General features: G+C 40.3%; 1 protein-coding gene across 4 annotated transcripts in view; it reads right to left on the bottom strand.

Annotated features, from left to right (window-relative positions):
* LOC105474366 (disco interacting protein 2 homolog B) overlaps positions 1–19,102 on the bottom strand; it is a 263,589-nt gene that overhangs the window by 69,222 nt on the left and 175,265 nt on the right. The window contains exons 5-10 of one of the 4 annotated variants that reach the window (XM_011728986.3): positions 15,901–16,113; positions 12,537–12,692; positions 11,712–11,831; positions 7,799–7,996; positions 5,554–5,645; positions 2,480–2,590 (exon numbers count right to left, since the gene is read on the bottom strand). In XM_011728986.3, coding sequence (XP_011727288.1) covers positions 2,480–2,590; positions 5,554–5,645; positions 7,799–7,996; positions 11,712–11,831; positions 12,537–12,692; positions 15,901–16,113 — 890 coding nt within the window. Of the gene's footprint in view, positions 1–2,479; positions 2,591–5,553; positions 5,646–7,798; positions 7,997–11,708; positions 11,832–12,536; positions 12,693–15,900; positions 16,114–19,102 lie in introns of all 4 variants that reach the window. The other 3 variants (XM_011728987.2, XM_011728985.2, XM_011728988.2) reach the window with 3 other exon arrangements.

The raw sequence follows: 19,102 nt of genomic DNA on the forward strand, positions 1-19,102 counted from the left end.
GCCCCACCAATATCTGGCAATTGTCAAAATCCAATGACAATGTGTTCTTCCAAATAATTTCTACAATACAAACATTTCCTGAGCACAAATCAAGTATTAACCAGACATTACTAATGATACATCTTATCAGACAAATGTAACCATTTTATTAAAGAATCAGTAACGATCCTCTTTTAGTTTCCAGCAAATTAAATAAATGCTAACATGCCTATCTTCCCCTAGCCTCACCCCAAAATTCAAGAGAAAAGCAAGTCAGGTATGAACAAAATAATGTAAACAGATACTAAATGTCCAAGCTGACAATGAAAGTTAATGGATGGATATACCAAATCCGTATACTCCTTTTGTTTTTCTGTATTAAAGGGGATAGATTTAAGCCTTACACAACAACAGCAGCAAAAACAACAAAAGATATAGTCTAAAGCATTTCCATTAAAATATCGTCTTACAAGTATCATTATGAAACCACACAAATTCTGCCAACTTAATATTAAGAACAACCATATGATTTCCTGATCAAATTAAGGATACTACATCCCAACAACTATAGTTCTGGGGATGTTATCAATTTGTTTTTTATTCCTTTCAGAAATGCTTTTTCTTTTCTTTCTTTTCTTTTTTTTTTTTTTTTTGAGATGGAGCCCCTCTCTATCACTGCACTCCAAGAAGCTGGAGTGCAGTGGCACGATCTCGGCTCACTACAACCTCCACCTCCTGGGTTCAGGCTATTCTCCTGTTTCAACCTCCCAAGTAGCTGGGACTATAGGAGTGCACCATCATACCCGGCTAATTTTTGTATTTTTAGTAGAGATGGGGTTTCATCATGTTGGCCAGGCTGGTTTTGAACTCCTGACCTCAAGTGATCCACCCGCCTCGGCCACCCAAAGTGCTAGGATTACAGGCAAAAGCTACCGCGGCCTGGCTGATTTCCTCTTTTATTTTTTTGAGACAAGCTCTTGCTTTGTCAGGCTGGTGTACAGTGGCACAATCTCGACTCACTGCAAACTCCGCCTCCCAGGTTCAAGCGATTCTCCGGCCTCAGCCTCCTGAGTAGCTGGGATCACAGGCTTGTGCCATCACAGCTGGATAATTTCTGTATTTTTAGTAGAGATGGGGTTCCACCATGTTGGCCAGGCTGGTCTCAAACTCCTGACCTCAGGTGATCCACCCACCTCGGCCTCCCAAAGTGTTGGGATTACAGGTGTGAGCCACCGCACCTGGCCAATTTCTATTTATAAATCCACATCCTCCACCATATTCATCTTTGACATCAGCCCTCAGAAATAAACTGCATGACAAAATTAGCATCAAGTGGCTCATGGAGAAATCACTCAAACATGGAAATCTGTTACATATGCTTCATTTTAGTTGGGCTGATGTATTGTCAAAGTAAAATCTTACAATCCAGAGAAGTAACATGTCATCACACCATCACTTTCCACCTAATGGAAATCCTAGGTCATATGATACAGTTAGAGGAAATCTCTTTACAAAAAGGTCTCAACTACTATAAATGTGCATTATCTATAGCCTCTGAAGCAAGAGTGGGATTCTTTATAAATGATCAGTGTTGAAAGTCAAGTATGCCCCCATGATATTTTATTTTATATCTGAAACACAGTCTTGCTTGCCCTGTTGCCTAGGCTAGGGTGCAGTGGCGTGATCACAGGTCACTACAGCCTCAATCTCTTGGGTTCAATCAATCCTCTCACCTCAGCTTCTCAAATAGCTGGGACTACAGGTGCACACCGCCATGCCTGGCTAGTTTTTTATTATTTGTAGAGATGGGGTCTCCCTATGTTGCCCAGGCTGGTCTCGACCTTCTGGGCTCAAGCAACCTGCCCACCTCAACCTCCCAAAGTGCTAGGATTACAGGTGTGAGTCACCATGTCTAGTCGCCCCAGTGATATTTATTTATTTGTTTGTTTGTTTGCTCATTTGTTATTTAGACGGAGTCTTGCTCGGTCGCCCAGGCTGGAGTACAATGGCGTGATCTCAGCTCACTGCAAGCTCCACCTCCTGGGTTCACGCCATTCTCCTGCCTCAGCCTCCCGAGTAGCTGGGACCACAGGCGCCTGCCACCACACCCAACTAATTTTTTTGTATTTTTAGTAGAGACGGGGTTTCACTATGTTAGCCAGGATGGTCTCGATCTCCTGACCCCGTGATCCACCCGCCACAGCCTCCCAAAGTGCTGGGATTACAGGCATGAGCCACTGTGCCCAGCCTCATCCCAGTGGTATTTTAAATGATATACAATACTATATAAATTCTATCTTAATTGTAAATATGTTATTTGCATAAAACTTGTAAATATTTAATAAATACTTTTTCTACAAATTTCATGTTTTTAGAAAGTGAAGCTGAGTACTTCCAAAAATGGTCGAAGAGTTTTTAATGTTGTGACTGCATCTATCCAAGAACCCGATGCCTGCCATGTCACATCAGGCTACATTCCTCTTAAATTTAGCAATGTTACCTTTCTGGTAAGAGGTACCTCTATAGGCACTGGAATCACTTCTGCCAGGAGGCATCCATAAAAAGCCACCATAAACATGACTGGATCATTGTTGGGGTAAACCAGGGCTACCTAAAATTCATAATGACATTCAGTTTAACAGAGGAATAAAACCATACTAATGCTTTCAATGTCACTGTCTAAGTATATAATATTTATCATGAACACAATAAATCAAACTATTTAACAGCCATCTGCTCGAAAGGAAATTAAGTTACTGAGATAGAGACACACATCTAAAAAGATCTCCGATGTGCCCATGATTATACTACACACTTTGTGTACTATACTATAATGCATTCATCCTCATCCTCATCACAATTTTTCACTTAATCCTTTTGGTGATTTAGCAAAAACAAACCATCTTAAGCATTAAGTTAATTAGGAAACCCAAGGCAATTTACTTTAGTGTAGGGCTAAGACAATAAAATAAATGTAATGGATCTCTCCAGATAGAACAGCATATTAAAGAATAAACCTTACATCTCTGGAGAGAGCCTACAACTGTGGATTGACTTGATCACCATGTTAGGGCCAACAGAAGTTTTCTTACTCTTTTTTTTTTTTCTTAGACGGAGTCTCACTCTGTCGCCCAGGCTGGAGTGCAGTGGCACGATCCGGGCTCACTGCAAGCTCCGCCTCCCTGTTTCACACCATTCTCCTGCCTCAGTCTCCCGAGTAGCTGAGAATACAGGTGCCCGCCACCATATTTGGCTATTTTTAAATATTTTTAGTAGAGATGGGGTTTCACCATGTTAACCAGGATGGTCTCGATTGATTTCCTGACTTCGTGATCTGCCCGCCTCAGCCTCCCAAAGTGCTGGGATTACAAGTGTGAGCCACCGCGCCTGACCAGTTTTCTTACTCTCTAATTCACTGTATTAATCCTTGTTCCCTTACCCAACAATGCAAATGTTTCTAGCAGGAGGGCATTTGGTAATAGGTGTAAGCAATACTGGCAGAAATCGTATGGATATACAGTTAATTCATTAATAGAATATAAACTGTGAAACCTCTATAATAAGTTCAAACCTGTGATCTCACCTGTAACACATCACAGAGATAAGTGACTTTTCCTAATTCACTCCAGGAATGCAAAAACACAAAAGTCACTACCACTGCGGAGTTTGTTACTTGGCTTGGATACTCACAGATTAACATTTGAAAGTTAATTACATCATGAGACTTGTTTACCCTTCTTTTTTTTTTTTTTGAGACGGAGTCTTGCTCTGTCGCCCAGGCTGGAGTGCGGTGGCGCGATCTCCACTCACTGCAAGCTCCGCCTCCCGGGTTCACGCCATTCTCCTGCCTCAGCCTCCCCTGTGGCTGGGACTACAGGCGCCTGCCACCGCGCCCGGCTAATTTTTGTATTTTTACTAGAGACGGGGTTTCACCGTGTTAGTCAGGATGGTCTCAATCTCCTGACCTCGTGATCTGCCCATCTCGGCCTCCCAAAGTGCTGGGATTACAGGCGTGAGCCACCGCGCCCGGCTGTTTCCCCTTCTTTTGCTTTCAAATACTCTTAACTCACTCCCAAGAGAAGTTCGCTTTTGAACTTTTGAATTTTCCTAGGGTTCTGGAAAATTAATTCCACAAGACATTTAAACAACCCATTTCCTTCCTGCACAGTGTCCATGTTGCTAGGGAGACACAAAATCATCCGCTTAGGGTTCAGGAGGACAAGGAAACACTCATGTGTCACATTTATAAGTAAAAGTCATGCTTTATGTGCCCTTTGTCACAATGCAAAAGTATTTTCAACAGGCTTAGTTTAGGAGATTCCATAATCATAAGCCCAATCAAAATAAGTCTATTGTGTAGTTGGTGTTTCATTGTATGAATTCCAAATGAAAAGTAATGGTAAAAAGTAATCATATTTGGAAAGGCATTAATAGGAAAAACATCTTCAAAAATTAAAAAAACAGTTTAATGTCCCCTCAAATTAAAGGAGAAATAAAACTATGTCAATTAGTTTTTTCTTTTCTTTTTTTTTTTTCTTTTCGAGACAGAGACTCACTCTGCCGCCCAGGCTGGAGTGCAGTGGCGCAATCTCGGCTCACTGCAAGCTCTGCCTCCAGGGTTCACGCCATTCTTCTGCCTCAGCCTCCCGAGTAGCTGGGACTACAGGCGCCCGCCACCACGCCCAGCTAATTTTTTGTATTTTTAGTAGAGACAGGGTTTCACCGTGTTAGCCAGGATGGTCTCGATCTCCTAACCTGGTGATCTGCCCGCCTTGGCCTCCCAAAGTGCTAGGATTACAGGCGTGAGCCACTGTGCCCGGCCCAATTAGTATTTTCTTAAAAGTAACATGAATCTTCCTCTCTTTTTACATAAAACCACAGAAAAATGTTTTAAAAGATGTATGAGGCTTTGTTGTTGTTGTTGTTAGGGTCTCACTCTGTTGCCCACACAAATGCAGTGGCAAGATCATGGCTCACTGCTGCCTTGAACTCCTGGGCTCAAGCAATCCTCCCACCTTAACCTCCCGAGCAGCTGGGACTACAGGTGCATGCCACCACGCCCAGCTAATTTTTTTAAAAATTTGTTTGTAGAGATGGGGTCTTACTATGTTGCCCAGGCTAGTCTAAAACTCCTGGCTTCAAGTGATCCTCCCACCTCATGTCCCAAAGTGCTGGGATTACAGGTGTGAACCACTGCACCCAGTCCGTGTTTGAGGCATTTTGTAAAGAGGAGGAAAAATAAAAACAAAAAAATCAAAGAGCAAATTTTGTTGCTGTTTTCTTGTTGTCTAAAGATTCAAATATTTATTTCTGGAAAGATTAAGGTTTCTCTTTCTTTTTATTAGCACCTAAAGAGACTACTGACTGGCAGCTACAGGAAAGGACATGTGAATTTCCTTCAACCCAGGAATATGAGAATTGGGCTAACCTGGGTTGGAACCAAACCACTTTTATTTTTCCAAAAATAAGAGTTATGTAAGTTTTCCTGTTGTATATTAAAACTCCAGAATATTAGAATATTAGCATATTAGAAAACAGTAAACACCACCTCCCTAAAACCAAAATGCCAATTACCCTGTCTCCAGGTTTTAACACAGGTTCATTTTTGGTCCCCAGTTTATTAAGAAGTGTGTAGGCCAACTTTAAACTTCTGCTCCACAACTTTCCTGAAAAAAAAGAAAAAAAGAAGTCTTACAGAAAAAAACAAAACAGGTCTACCTCAATGAAACAACATTCAGATCATCAGTATAGTCAATGAGACAATGGTCACTACCAAATGATGGGTTAGATGAGTATCATTCACCTCCCAACACACAGTAGGCCTCCCCACAAAAGCTTTATATTCATTCTAGTTTACAAAAGCCAGTCATGCCTTGAAACAGAAATAAAACATCACCAGATGCTCATCCTGGTTTACATAATATTTCAAATTCTTTTCTGAAATAATCTGCATATCCTTAGAAATAATTTGATGTAAACTGATCACACTGAAAGGGAGGAAAACAATATTTTTAATTACAAGACTGAAAATCAGAAGGCTACTTCTGTTCTAAGTTTTTTTTTTTTTTTTTTTTTTTTTTTACAAACAAACAAAAAAAAGACAGAGTCTCGCTCTGTTGCCCAGGCTGGAGTGCAGTGGTGTGATCTCGGCTCACTGCAACCTCTGTCTCCCGGGTTAGAGTAATTCTCGCTTCAGCCTCCCAAGTAGCTGGGACTACAGGTGCGTGTCATCACATTTGGCTCATTTTTGTATTTTTAATAGAGACAGGGTTTTGCCATGTTGTCTGGGCTGGTCTCAAATTCCTGGCCTCAGGTGATCCACCTGTCTCAGCCTCCCAAAGTGTTGGGATTACAGGCATGAGCCACCGTGCCCGGCCAGCTTTTTAAAAAATTTACAAATATCTTCAGAAATGTTCTAAACTTTTTCTGAAAAACCATTCACATAGGTGGTATCAGACACTTGAGGAAACTGCAAAGCAAAAGCATGACTCAAATGATTGAACATTCCATAATGCTGTAATTTAGTGAAAACAAACACTAAAATGGAAATTATCTGTATGAACATGTGGCTGTATTCATAGATGTTAAACAAACATACAAAGATTTGGCCAGCTAAACGCTTTCTTTAAGGGTTATATGAATGAAATGTATATATAGCTTCTGAGGTGAATGTTAAAACAATTTTGGCAAAAACAAAAAATGCTTTTCTTTTCCTATTCCCTCCCCTCCACTACCCTTAGAAATTCTTATTTTAGATTATGAGATAAGCAAAAGGAAAATTATGTTATTTTAAATAGCCATGTTATTTTATATACAATTTATTCAGAGGGGCATCCACAGTTTAAACTATATCAACCTGTGTAATTCGTTAAATAAAACCTTGTTTTTCCTCAAAGATTATTTTCTATCTAGGTCTATGGACACTGTGCTCCACTTGCAAAGGAGAAAAGGAATCTGTTTGAATAAACTAGTACAAAATCTCATAGCCCAGGGTTGACCCCATTTTTCCTTGAAGTTATTTTAAAAAGAAAAATTTTAGCTGGTATGCAAAATTAAATGGAAAAGTACTCATTCTTTGTTCATTACAGAATTTTGTGCCTATTATAATCAAGAAGCAGGATAGAATAAAGATTTAACAAGTAATCAGTTTCAATTGTTAGATAAAACCATCTGATTTTCACCATACATCATTAATACTGACCAAATGTTTTTCTAAAATCCTCTTGTAATGTTAAAACATCTATGGATGTGCAAAGTCTCTCTTCTTTTTTTTTTTGTTTTGTTTTGTTTTGTTTTTTTTGAGACGGAGTCTGGCTCTGTCGCCCAGCCTGGAGTGCAGTGGCCGGATCTCAGCTCACTGCAAGCTCCGCCTCCCGGGTTCACGCCATTCTCCTACCTCAGCCTCCCGAGTAGCTGGGACTACAGGCGCCGCCACCTCGCCCGGCTAATTTTTTTTTTGTATTTTTTTAGTAGAGATGGGGTTTCACCGGGTTAGCCAAGATGGTCTCGATCTCTTGACCTCGTGATCCGCCCGTCTCGGCCTCCCAAAGTGCTGAGATTACAGGCTTGAGCCACCGCGCCCGGCCAAAGTCTCTCTTCTTTTTGCTGCCTTTTAAATATTAGCTGACTTGCAAATATCGCTTTAGCAAATGAAAATATTTGGCAATAGCTTTACTTAGAACTTAGGATCCTTTTAAATTATTGAAAAAAATCTACTGAAACATAATGGCCAGCAACTGCTAAGTATCTAGATAAAAACGCTACCCATGATATTCTGAAGAACTCTCGGAGAGAAGGATCTGGAATCTTGCAGACTCACCATATGTAAGAGTGTAAACTGGTTTCCCTGTCATGTCCAGTGCAGTCAGACAGGAGCATTTTGCTTGAGTGGTACCCCAGCGCTGCAGGGCAGATTCAAGAGCAGGAGGCCAGTTACAGATGACTCCTAAAGGCTCTCCTTTCACAGGGGTCATCTGCCGTCCCTCCGGCTTGGGCTGGTTAGGGTCTGGCTGAGGTACTGCACCAGGAAAAGACCAGTGGGTGAAATGAGTACAAATACCAGTGAACACAACTTAGGTCTCTAATCTCAACTGCATCTTCCTTTTCATTTCATATTTATCTGGTTTAAACTCACTTTGAGAAAGGACATGGTTAGAAATGGTGGTCCACAAACTGGGCCTTAATTCAATTTTCCACTTAAATGTGAAATCATATTCAATATATTCTATGCAATGAACAAATCCTGACCCTGACAAAGGAAATCACTGCATATATAGAATAGCACAAAATATACATTTTTTGTAGCAATTTCACAATTTTTGGCAAATTTGTTTTTAAATCTTTACAGTTTGTGTCCAGTGTGAGACAGCCAGGTTCTACTATACCAGATTATGTTTAATGAGAAAGCATTACACTGTGAGTCAGAAAGCCCAAGTTTACATTGACTTTTTACTAGCATTACCCTAGGCAAATTGATTTACCTGAGCTTGGCTTTCCTCATCTGTAAAATGGAGATAGTAACAGTTATACCTCAGGGTCATTACTTCACTCCAACAGGTAATGGGCATAAACCACAATATCCCATGTCTCCACACCTCTGCACTCATCTCCTATGGCCAATCCCTTTGCCTCCTGGTGAACTCTTCCTCATCATTTTCAGGACTCGGCTGAAACAGCACATTCTCTGGGAACAATTCCCAACTACTCCCTGAGGAGACTATTGCTTCCTTAGTGCTCCCACGTTGCCCTTAGGAAAGCACTGAGGATCCTCAAGGACTCCTTTTAGTGTACAAGTTTTCCCCCACAAAGGCTTATGGCTTCTTGAGGAAAGGGGTGGCTCTTACTCCCCTTACTGCCTATAGTGTCTAATACTTCAAGGTTGTTCAATAATGTCAGCTGAATTGAATTTGGGTGTGTGTTTAGGGGGGAGCTAATTATTAACATGCTTATTCCAGAGATTGGGGGTGAATATTTCATATCCTTTTACAGATAAAACAAAAATCCTCTTAATTTTTCTAAAATGAACAAGCATTATTCAAACAATAAAAATCAAAAAAAGAATCCTACATTTTGTTTTCTCCCCGAGACGGAGTCTTGCTCTGTCGCCCACGCTGGAGTGCAGAGGAGCAATCTTGGCTCACTGCAACCTCTGCCTCCTGGGTTCAAGCAATTCTCCTGCCTCAGTCTCCCAAGTAGCTGGGATTATAAGTGCCCGCCACCATGCCTGGCTAATTTTTGTATTTTTAGCAGACGGGGTTTCACCATGTTGGCCAGGCTGGTCTTGAACTCCTGACCTTAGGTGATCCACTCGCCTTGGCCTCCCAGAGTGCTGGGATTACAGGTGTGAGTCACTGCGCCCGGTCAAATCCTGCATTTTCGTAGCAGGAAAGATAATTTACACGTGCAACAAAAAGTCAAGTATTTACTGAGTGCCAATTATGTTCACAGGATATGATAAACATTGAGAAAATAAATGCTGCACACATAATTCTTTGAACAAACATTATGCCTAGTAAGTGCCTGGTGTAAGGAATATGGAATCTGAGTTCTTGTGGAGTATCCAGAGTGCACCAGGGGACACAAACACACACAGACTCAGCGCTAAGGCTAGGAAAACATGAGCAGTGCGTGACAGACGCATGGACAAGGAGGGCAGAAGTGGGGCACGTCTCCACCTGGAGGAGGAAATGTCTGAGCTGAGTCTTAAAGGATGAGCAGGAATTAGCCAGGTGAACAAGAGAGGAGGAAAAGAGGCACGAAAGGGAGAAGGGACAGAATGAGCAACAAATCTTAGATGGGCAAATGAAATATGAAATAAATGATATTTTATATAGCTCAATGACAAATCTGGGGATTGTACTTAAGATGCCTTGATTCATTTTTCTACTAACATAAAATTCATGAAATAGTTTCACTCCCCAATTTGCTGCCTTAGGGTAAATAATAAATGTTTCAACTGTCCTTCTGCTTTGTATATTCCCAGACCCTAAACCACCAGATTAACTAAAAAAAAAAACAAAACACGAGTGTTTCTAAATAAGTATTTTATTTGTTTGGACAGACTATGTATAGAGTAGGCATTGTTTCTGGCCATGAAAGCTGACATTATCACCATTGTCCATTAGGCTTCAATGCAGACTCTGGGGCATGCTCTTTCAGATTTCCAAAGACATACTGGTATTTTTCTTTTCCAAATGTAACAATTACTCAAACAAGCAACTACTGCCCATTTATATTGGTAATTAATGGAAAGTTGTTAGTTCTAATCTGCCAATGCAATTTTTTCAGGTAAGATTCCTGTTAAACCCTGACCTTCACGTGCCTGGTCAATACCAATGCTAGAAACACTGGAGAGGCTTTTGCTGGCATGGGCATCTTGAACATCAGTACATCATGAAAGACATCCACCATTCAATGAGTTTAGTGATTCCTAAAGAAACATATACTCGGCCGGGCGCGGTGGCTCAAGCCTGTAATCCCAGCACTTTGGGAGGCCGAGACGGGCGGATCACGAGGTCAGGAGATCGAGACCATCCTGGCTAACACAATGAAACCCCGTCTCCACTAAAAATACAAAAAAATTAGCCGGGCGTGGTGGCGGCGCCTGTAGTCCCAGCTACTCGGGAGGCTGAGGCAGGAGAATGGCGGGAACCCGGGAGGCGGAGCTTGCAGTGAGCCGAGATCGCGCCACTGCACTCCAGCCAGGGCGACAAAGCGAGACTCCGCCTCAAAAAAAAAAAAAAAAAAAAAGAAACATATACTCATCTTAACCTCATATGTCAGGTTGCTTTCTGCGGCATAAATTGGGCTAAGACCAGATCTAGTCTACCAATGTAACTAATTCTATTAACAAGCTGATGTGATCAAAACCTATTACTATTAGTCTCAGGACATAAAAACAGACTACAAAGCTACCAAGGCTTAGCTCTTTCAACAAAAGCTTTTCTTAGGTAGATCTATTTGTCTAGATCTATTGTCATCATTCTATACTTATCAAATGGCCATTCTCATTTTATCCATACTCACACCCATTCCCCTTCCCTATTAAATCCTAGATATATGATTTCATCCATAATTTAAAAATTACTGAATGAATAAATCACTGTTAACTTCCTCTGTGAAGCCTTTCCTAACCCGGATGGAACTGATTTCTTCCCTTCTCAGAAGTGCTTATATTGGCTGATAGATCCTTAATACTTAGCTATTCACATGGATATATTTTAGCACCTGTCTAAACTGTAAACATGAAGGAAATAACTGTATTTTTATAAATCTTTGAAACTTTTCACCATTGAACACGCCGTCTTGTAGAAAGCAGAAATATATGTAGCAATTGGTTGATTCACAAAAGGACTACATTATATGAAAAAAAGAGTAGGCAAACTTTTGAGGTTGAATTTGATATCCACATCCAAGAAAATGCCAAATATAAATAACTCATAAAATCATGTATTTGGGATAGTTCCTAATTTCAAAGAGTTTATTTCCAAAGACAGTTATATGTTTCATGGTTATCTCTTTGCCTTTCTTCCCTCTTCCTCCCTCCCTCCTTAATTTTCATCTAAGATCTAAAATACAGATGATCATTAGGGAAAAAAGAGCAGAGAATGATGAACTCTTTGAACCAAGAATTGTGTCTTGTTCATTCTTTAATCCTATAGTACCTGACACATAGTAACTGCTTAAGATAAATTTATTTAATGAATATATGTTTTTGGTATTTTTACTACTACCTTCCACAATTTCTTCAGAGTCATCTACAAAAAATTCCTTTAAGGGAGGCCTTTTGGGTCGTTTCAGAGTGTTCAGAAGCTGCTGGATTTTTGTAGATACTCTGCTACTGACAGGAACACCTATAAGGGAAAAAATGGTAAGTTAAAATTCGTTGACTGTAAGGATATTTTAGTTCCTCAGTTCCCTCAGGAGCTTTCATTTCTAAGGCCATTTGGCCTTTGTCCACAGTTTCCTTCTCTTTCGAGGAGACCAAATACGCACACAATAAGTTTTATGACAATAGAGAACAAATATGGTACTATTATTAATACATGGCTTAAGGATTTCACCTAATCTTCCTTTTCTGTTATTCTTTTTTTTTTTTGAGATGGAGTCTCACTCTGTCTCCCCAGGCTGGAGTGCAGTGGCATGATCTCTGCTCACTGCGAGCTCCGCCTAATTTTTTGTATTTTTAGTAGAGATGCGGTTTCACCACGTTAGCCAGGATGGTCTCGATCTCCTGACCTCACGATCCACCTGCCTCGGCCTCCCAAAGTGCTGGGATTACAGGCGTAAGCCACTGCGCCCGGCCCTCTGTTATTCTTTTCTTTTTCCACATTCAGGTTTTTGTTCAAAGTATCTTCTGGAAGTATCCACTAAGTTCGATTAAGTGGCAATACTGCCACCGTGCAGATGATGGAAAAAAGGTACCCAGGATTAGTTATTAGTGGGCCAAGTACAGTGTAGTTCTGCAACTGCTGGGCTAGTTAGGAGCTATTGTTCATAATTTGAATTTTTCTAGTTTAGTTTACACTACAATTGAGCTACCAAAAACAACTCCTTACCGTCAGCTGTATCCATAAGGCTGGACCTGTTGGATCCTTTGTGCATGCCTTTAACTATCCCCGAGGGGGGCAGGTCAATGTTTGCTGGGCGAATTGAGGAAGATGAGGAGGAGGAAGAGGTAGTTGTAGTGACATCAGGAGGAGCAGAGAAATTCTCTGAGAGGAGTAAACAAAATTTAGACTTATATTAGCAGCAAAACTAAGAACCTTTAAATCTTTGGGGTTTTGTTTTTTAACAAGGAAGAAAAGTACATAAATGGGGGTACTGGCTCTTGTAAAACAACCTTTAAAAATCAGATTCTACTAGCAAGACACAAAGGGAGAACAATAAGTAAAGTCAGGGTATATCAGCTTTACAAAATTATTATCTTGTAAGACTTGAGTAGCCTTAGTAAGATCAAATCACACATTCAGTGTTTCTCAAAACATCATTTTCTACACAGAAAGGCTGGTAGAAATCCAGTGTTATAGAATAATCATAATAAAACTTGCAGGGACCTCAAAATGGAACCAAATAAGATCATAACTGGCTACTAATATTGTAGTCTTTTGAACATTTCTTGATGATAGTTTATCTAGAATGTTTCCCCTTCTACCAAAGACCAAACTCATATCTTGAAAGTGGGTCAGACTGCACAAGTTTCCAGATGAAAAAAAAACCTAGATGAAGTTCACTTTTAACTTTTATACAATAATCCATAGGTAATTTGGATCTCCTTGACAGACAAGGTTCTTCCCTTGCTCCAAGTAGAGACTAAATAGTGTTATTCTACTCTACTGCACATAGGGATTCTTTTTATTTTTGAGACAGGGTCTCTCGCTGTTGCCCAGCCAGGAATGCAGTGGTGCAATCACAGCTCACTACAGCCTCAACCTCCTGGGCTCAAGTGAGCCTCCCACCTCAGCCTCCCAAGTATGGGGACCACAGGTTCACACCACCACACCCAGCTAATACTTGTATTTTTAGCAGAGATGGAGTCTTGCCATGCTGCCGAGGCTGGTCTCGAACTCCTGGGCTCAAGCGATCCTCCCACCAATGCCTCCCAAAGTGCTGGGATTACAGGCATGTGCCACTACACCAGGTCTCAAGATTCTTAATATGGAGAAACTGAATGAGTAAACTGGAAAAGATCCCTGTGCAACAGGGGCATGTAACAACAACAAAAAACACCACATAGTTTTTAGTGGCTTTTTGTGATTCTTGTAAGTCATATATTTTCCTCCCTCTAATTTCCTTCTTCTTACTTCTCCAGATGTTTTCTTCTAAGTTTTTTGTAAAACTAAAAAAGGAAAAAAGCATAATACAAACAATTTCTAAAATAGATTTGGGGGTAAGGTCTCTATGCCCCTTAAGTCTATAATTACTAGTCGAATAGTCTTTAAAGTTTTAAGTATACTAACATATATTCTAGTATACCTTTCTGTAGGATAATGTGGTAACAAAAAGCATTAAAACAGACATTTTTATTTGGTCCAGCAATTCAAACTTATAGGAATACAACCTAAGGAAATAATCAGACAAATGCACAAAGTTGTGTGTTCCAGCATGTTCAATCCAACAGTTTTTATAATAGCAAAAAATTGGATACTATTTAATAGAGGAACAGCCAAATAAACCAGGGACCAAATAAACCTGACCTCATGATCCACCTGCCTCGGCCTCCCAAAGTGCTGGGATTACAGGCGTAAGCCACTGCGCCCGGCCCTCTGTTATTCTTTTCTTTTTCCACATTCAGGTTTTTGTTCAAAGTATCTTCTGGAAGTATCCACTAAGTTCGATTAAGTGGCAATACTGCCACTGTCACACAATAGTGTATACTGAAACCATAAAAATAATAGTGTAATGGTAATGATATAAAAGATGTTCATCACATACTGCTAAGAAAAGCAGGCTATTAACATTATGTTTAGGACAGTTCATTTTTGTAAAGTCAAAACCAAAATCTTACATATGTAAGTAAAATCTAGAAGAATATATACTACAGTAACAACACTAAAGTATTACCCATGGGAGGTAGGATTATAGTTATTTTACTTTTCTTTTACTTATATTTTTGAATTTTTCTATTAGGAACATTAATTACTACTGTTAAGACAAACATCCAAAAAGCAATAATGTGGATAAAATGGTTTCTGTGAGTAACTGAACCAATCACTTTTCACAGAGTAGTAGAAGCAATTAAAAATATAAGGTTGGATGAAACCTCTTGTTAACAAAAATTCAGGTAAAAGTTAACTGGGTATTAGGATAATATATTTAACAAGTAATAATGGTCTTTTTTAGACAGATGTGGAAATAAAACCTCAGTAACCATGGCTCTGTTGCTCCACAACTGGAGAGGTAGTGAATACGCAAATCTTTGTAGCTGCTTCAGGAAGCTCAGGAAATGGCAGGGCAGGGCAGGGCAGGGCAGAGCTAAGCGTGCAGGACAAGTCATCAGCTGTTGGCATGTGGGTTTCTAAGGAGGGCAATCATACCCTCAAGGTAGCTATTTCTTTAAAAATTATAGTCTTGAATTGAAATTTTTCCAAGTCTTTCTTTTTTTAGAAATCAGTTAACAGAATAAAGATATATTAGGTGATACAGACAGGTCACTAAGATGAACATTAAGACACCAAACTGCACTGATTGCCGAGAAAAAAAGGGAAAGATATCACAGACACATAATGTTAACACATATTACTTGATGTAATTTGTAACAACCAATTAAGCAAAAACAGATCTGAGCTGTACCTTTATCTGCAGATGTCACAACTCTTTAAAAAACACACACACACAAAACATAAAGCAGGAGCAAGCAAAAGCTACACTCTATACAGTAGCATCTGCAGTGTATCGATAGCAGCTCACAGGGTACCAATATCCTTAGCCTGCACACTTCAGTGTAGCAATATCACAGCAGCAAGGACAACAAATCCAGTCAAGACAAAAGGCCTCACTGATATTGGTTCAGCATAGATTTTGCTCAGGTTTAGTGTTTTTGGTTTAACAGAATATAGATAACAATCCTGGGAAAAATCTAAGATGTTACATATTTTAACCTTTGAATAGATCGAATATTGTTCAGCTGGGATAATTCCACACTGAGACTGGTGTTATATCTTGCAGCTTGAGTATTGCTTATGGAAATAGCTATGGCTTCAGGTGGGCAAAACTACGCACCAATAATGCAGGTGATACCTATTATTCCTGTGACAAATGTATTGCTGGTGTTTCCTTCTTTGCCTCATTAACTGTCATGCTCTCTCTAATTCTTTTTTTTAGGCCATACTGAAAAACCTAACACAAACCATAAACTATTTCCTGGATACTGGGAGCCAAATGGAATGTAATTTAGACTTCTTGGGTAGATCCAGCTCCTACCTATTCGAGTATTGGCAAATACATCAGCTAGAGACCCACTGGTTCCTTTGACCTCTCCGTGGGACAGCGTAGAAGATGCGGATGAAGAAGTGGACGATCCCTGAATTGAACGGTTGATCCAGGACTCAGCATTCTGTAAGCTCTGTTGCAAGGCAGCAGAGAGCGCAGCTTGGCGTCTCAGAGAGCCCTCATCCTCAGAGGCCGAAGATGTGTCTGTGTGGAATTAGAAAAAAAGAAGTTCTCGATCCTACCTAGAACAGAGACTTTTCAGTTTTTGCTCATTGGTCACACATTCAGTTTCGACACCAGCAAAACATTCTCATTCTTAAGCTAGATTAATATGTAAAGTTTCTCAGGAATCTCAAGGAAACGTCTATGGACCAAAGCCTACAAAAATAAAATAGCCTAACCCCACAGGTAATTTTTAATTGTTTTCTTTTAAACTCTTTCAAAACATTTAAACTTCATTCTCTGCTTTTCTGCTGTAAGCTTAATCAGTATCTAAATTTTTCTAGTCCATCTACTTATGTTCAAATAATACTGAAGTACTTATATGTCTTCCTGAATCTCTACTTGTGATATGATGCTACATTGATTTTGACAAAGTATTTATTCGTCTCTAAGGAAATGATCTTGACAGGGAGACATAAAAACTTAATTCCTGCTAAAAATGTATGTCTCAGGTCGGGCATGGTGGCTCATGCCTGTAATCCCAGCACTTTGGGAGGCTGAGGCAGGCAGATCACCTGAGGTCAGGAGTTCGAGACCAGCCTGGCCAACAAGGTGAAACCCCATCTCTACTAAAAATACAAAAAATTAGCTAGGCACAGTGGTGAGTGCCTGTAATCCCAGCTACTTGGGAGGCTGAAGCAGGAGAATTGTTTGAACCTCGGAGGCAGAGGTTTCGGTGAGCCACGATTGCACCACTGCACTCTAGCCTGGGCAACAGAGCGAGACTCCATCTCAAAAACAAAAAACAAAAAACATATGTGCCAAACAGTGAGCTAGGTGCTGGGGAATGAAGTGGTGTAAACAATCCTTAGCCTGGAGGTATTCATGGCCTTAGTAGAAAAGGCAGCCAGTCAGGGGGCATAGGTAAGCTTTCCATGCATGACAGGAAAAGGCACAGCATCAGGATTTCTTTCCTTAATTTTCAGCTGGAGAAGAATTGTGAGAAATCCACTGATGTCTGTATTCAGTTCGGCTCTGACTTCAGGGAAATAGGCCTAAATTAGAAAAGCGTGCGGGGGGGTGGGAAACTCAACCAAATACAGGGAAGCAAAAGCCAGGGAAAACAGAAGTCAGGAATTTATTCCAGGGTTGTAAGCTTATGAAGCACACAGTTAAAGAGGGCATTTGGTCTAATGTGAGATAAATCTTTCTAAATGATTTCTGGGTGTTATGATTTACAATTTGTGGATTGAATTTCATTCAGTTTTTAAAAATTAAACATTCTGTGGTTAGTACTGCAGAATCCATTCCTCTAACTCAGGTGACACCGTAGGTTCATGTTCTGCTTTGGTTCAAAGAGCCAAACACATAACTAATGGGGCTGGAAAACTGCTGACACCTCACAATGAGAACCTAAACCACAAAAAACTCATCTAATCCAGAAGTCAAATTCTGCAGGCCCAGAGCAAGAGAGAAAGTTAAAATAATGGGCTGGATGCAGTGGCTCAGGCCTGTAATCCCAGTACTTTGGGAGGCCGAGGTGGATGGATCACTTGAGGTCAGGAGTTCAAGACCAGCCTGGCCAACATGGTGAAACCCCCGTCTTTACTAAAAATACAAAAATTAGCCGGGCATGGTGGTGTGCACCTGTAATCCCAGCTACTCGGGAGGCTGAAGCACACGAGAATCACTTGAGCCCAGGAGGCAGAGGTTGCAGTGAGTAGAGATAGCACCACTGCCCTACAGCCTGGGAGGCAGAGTGAGACTCCATCTCAAAAACAAAAAATACCCAGAGAGTTATATAATGACTATGCCCTTGCTTCTTGTTCTGTACTACCTCCAACTTATTATTTCATATTGAGGGAGGTCTGAGGCCTGAGACGGATTGTTTTTGCTTTTTAAAAAGTATTAATCACAATATGTGCCAGGAACTATGTCAAGTCCTGGGGGTTTGAAGTGTATGAGTGCTTATGACACAGTAACTGCCCTAAAAAGGCTTACAGGAGACACAGAAGCCCACAGATAATTTCAAAAGATAAAACAGATGCTAAGAAATGGGAGTTATCAAAGCATTTCACAGGATGGGGACCAACCTGAGTCAGGGATTTCAAGTACTTCTTTGTACATAGACCAAAGACTTTAAAGAGTAAGGCAAAAAAATGAGGGTGGAGAGATAAACAGTGACCAGATCCCAAAGAGATAAAGTGATGAGGTCCATAAAGAAGAATGAGATCTAACATGTAAAAGGGGGGTGATTAAAAGAAAATTTCAAGAAAAAAAGAAATAATCGTATCTATAACCCTTTAAGGAAAAGCATTTTGTGTAATTTGCAGAAAATATTCTAACATTTCAACTGTACCCCAGGAGGCAAATGTTCCTGTCTCAGCAAACATGTTAAAAAAAAAAAAGGAGGAAGTCGGGATAGGGCCCACAGGACAGGTGAATTTGACCTTAAGAATAAAGTATTTTCAAGGTAACTTATCTCAAGATTCCACAATCTCCATTGGATTTGCAGGCTGCTTTTACTGTATCATGTATTTTAATTTGTTTAAGTTTAAAATCAGAATAACTCAATTTTCAAAAGACAGTAAAACCAGTATTTTCATGATTAGGTTTATGTAAAATTGGTTTCATTATGTTTCTTTTTTTAAAAATTTTTTAATTTTTAAATTTTTTTGAGAGGGAGTCTTACTCTGTTGCCCAGGCTGGAGTGCAGTGGCATGATCTCGGCTCACTGCAAGCTCTGCCTCCTGGGTTCACACACACCATTCTCCTGCCTCAGCCTCCCAAGTAGCTGGGGCTACAGGTGCCCGCCACCACACCTGGCTAATTTTTTCTATTTTTAGTAGAGACGAGGTTTCACCGTGTTAGCCAGGATGGTCTCAATCTCCTGACCTCGTGATCCGCCCACCTCGGCCTTCCAAAGTGCTGGGATTACAGGCATGAGCCACTGCGCCCGGCCTTCATTATGTTTCTATATTGGATCAATCATGCAATTAGGTATATTGTTTCAATTCAATTACCCTGTTTG

This window comes from Macaca nemestrina, chromosome 10 (genome assembly GCF_043159975.1).
Source record: "Macaca nemestrina isolate mMacNem1 chromosome 10, mMacNem.hap1, whole genome shotgun sequence".
NCBI classification, from domain to species: Eukaryota; Metazoa; Chordata; class Mammalia; order Primates; family Cercopithecidae; genus Macaca; species Macaca nemestrina.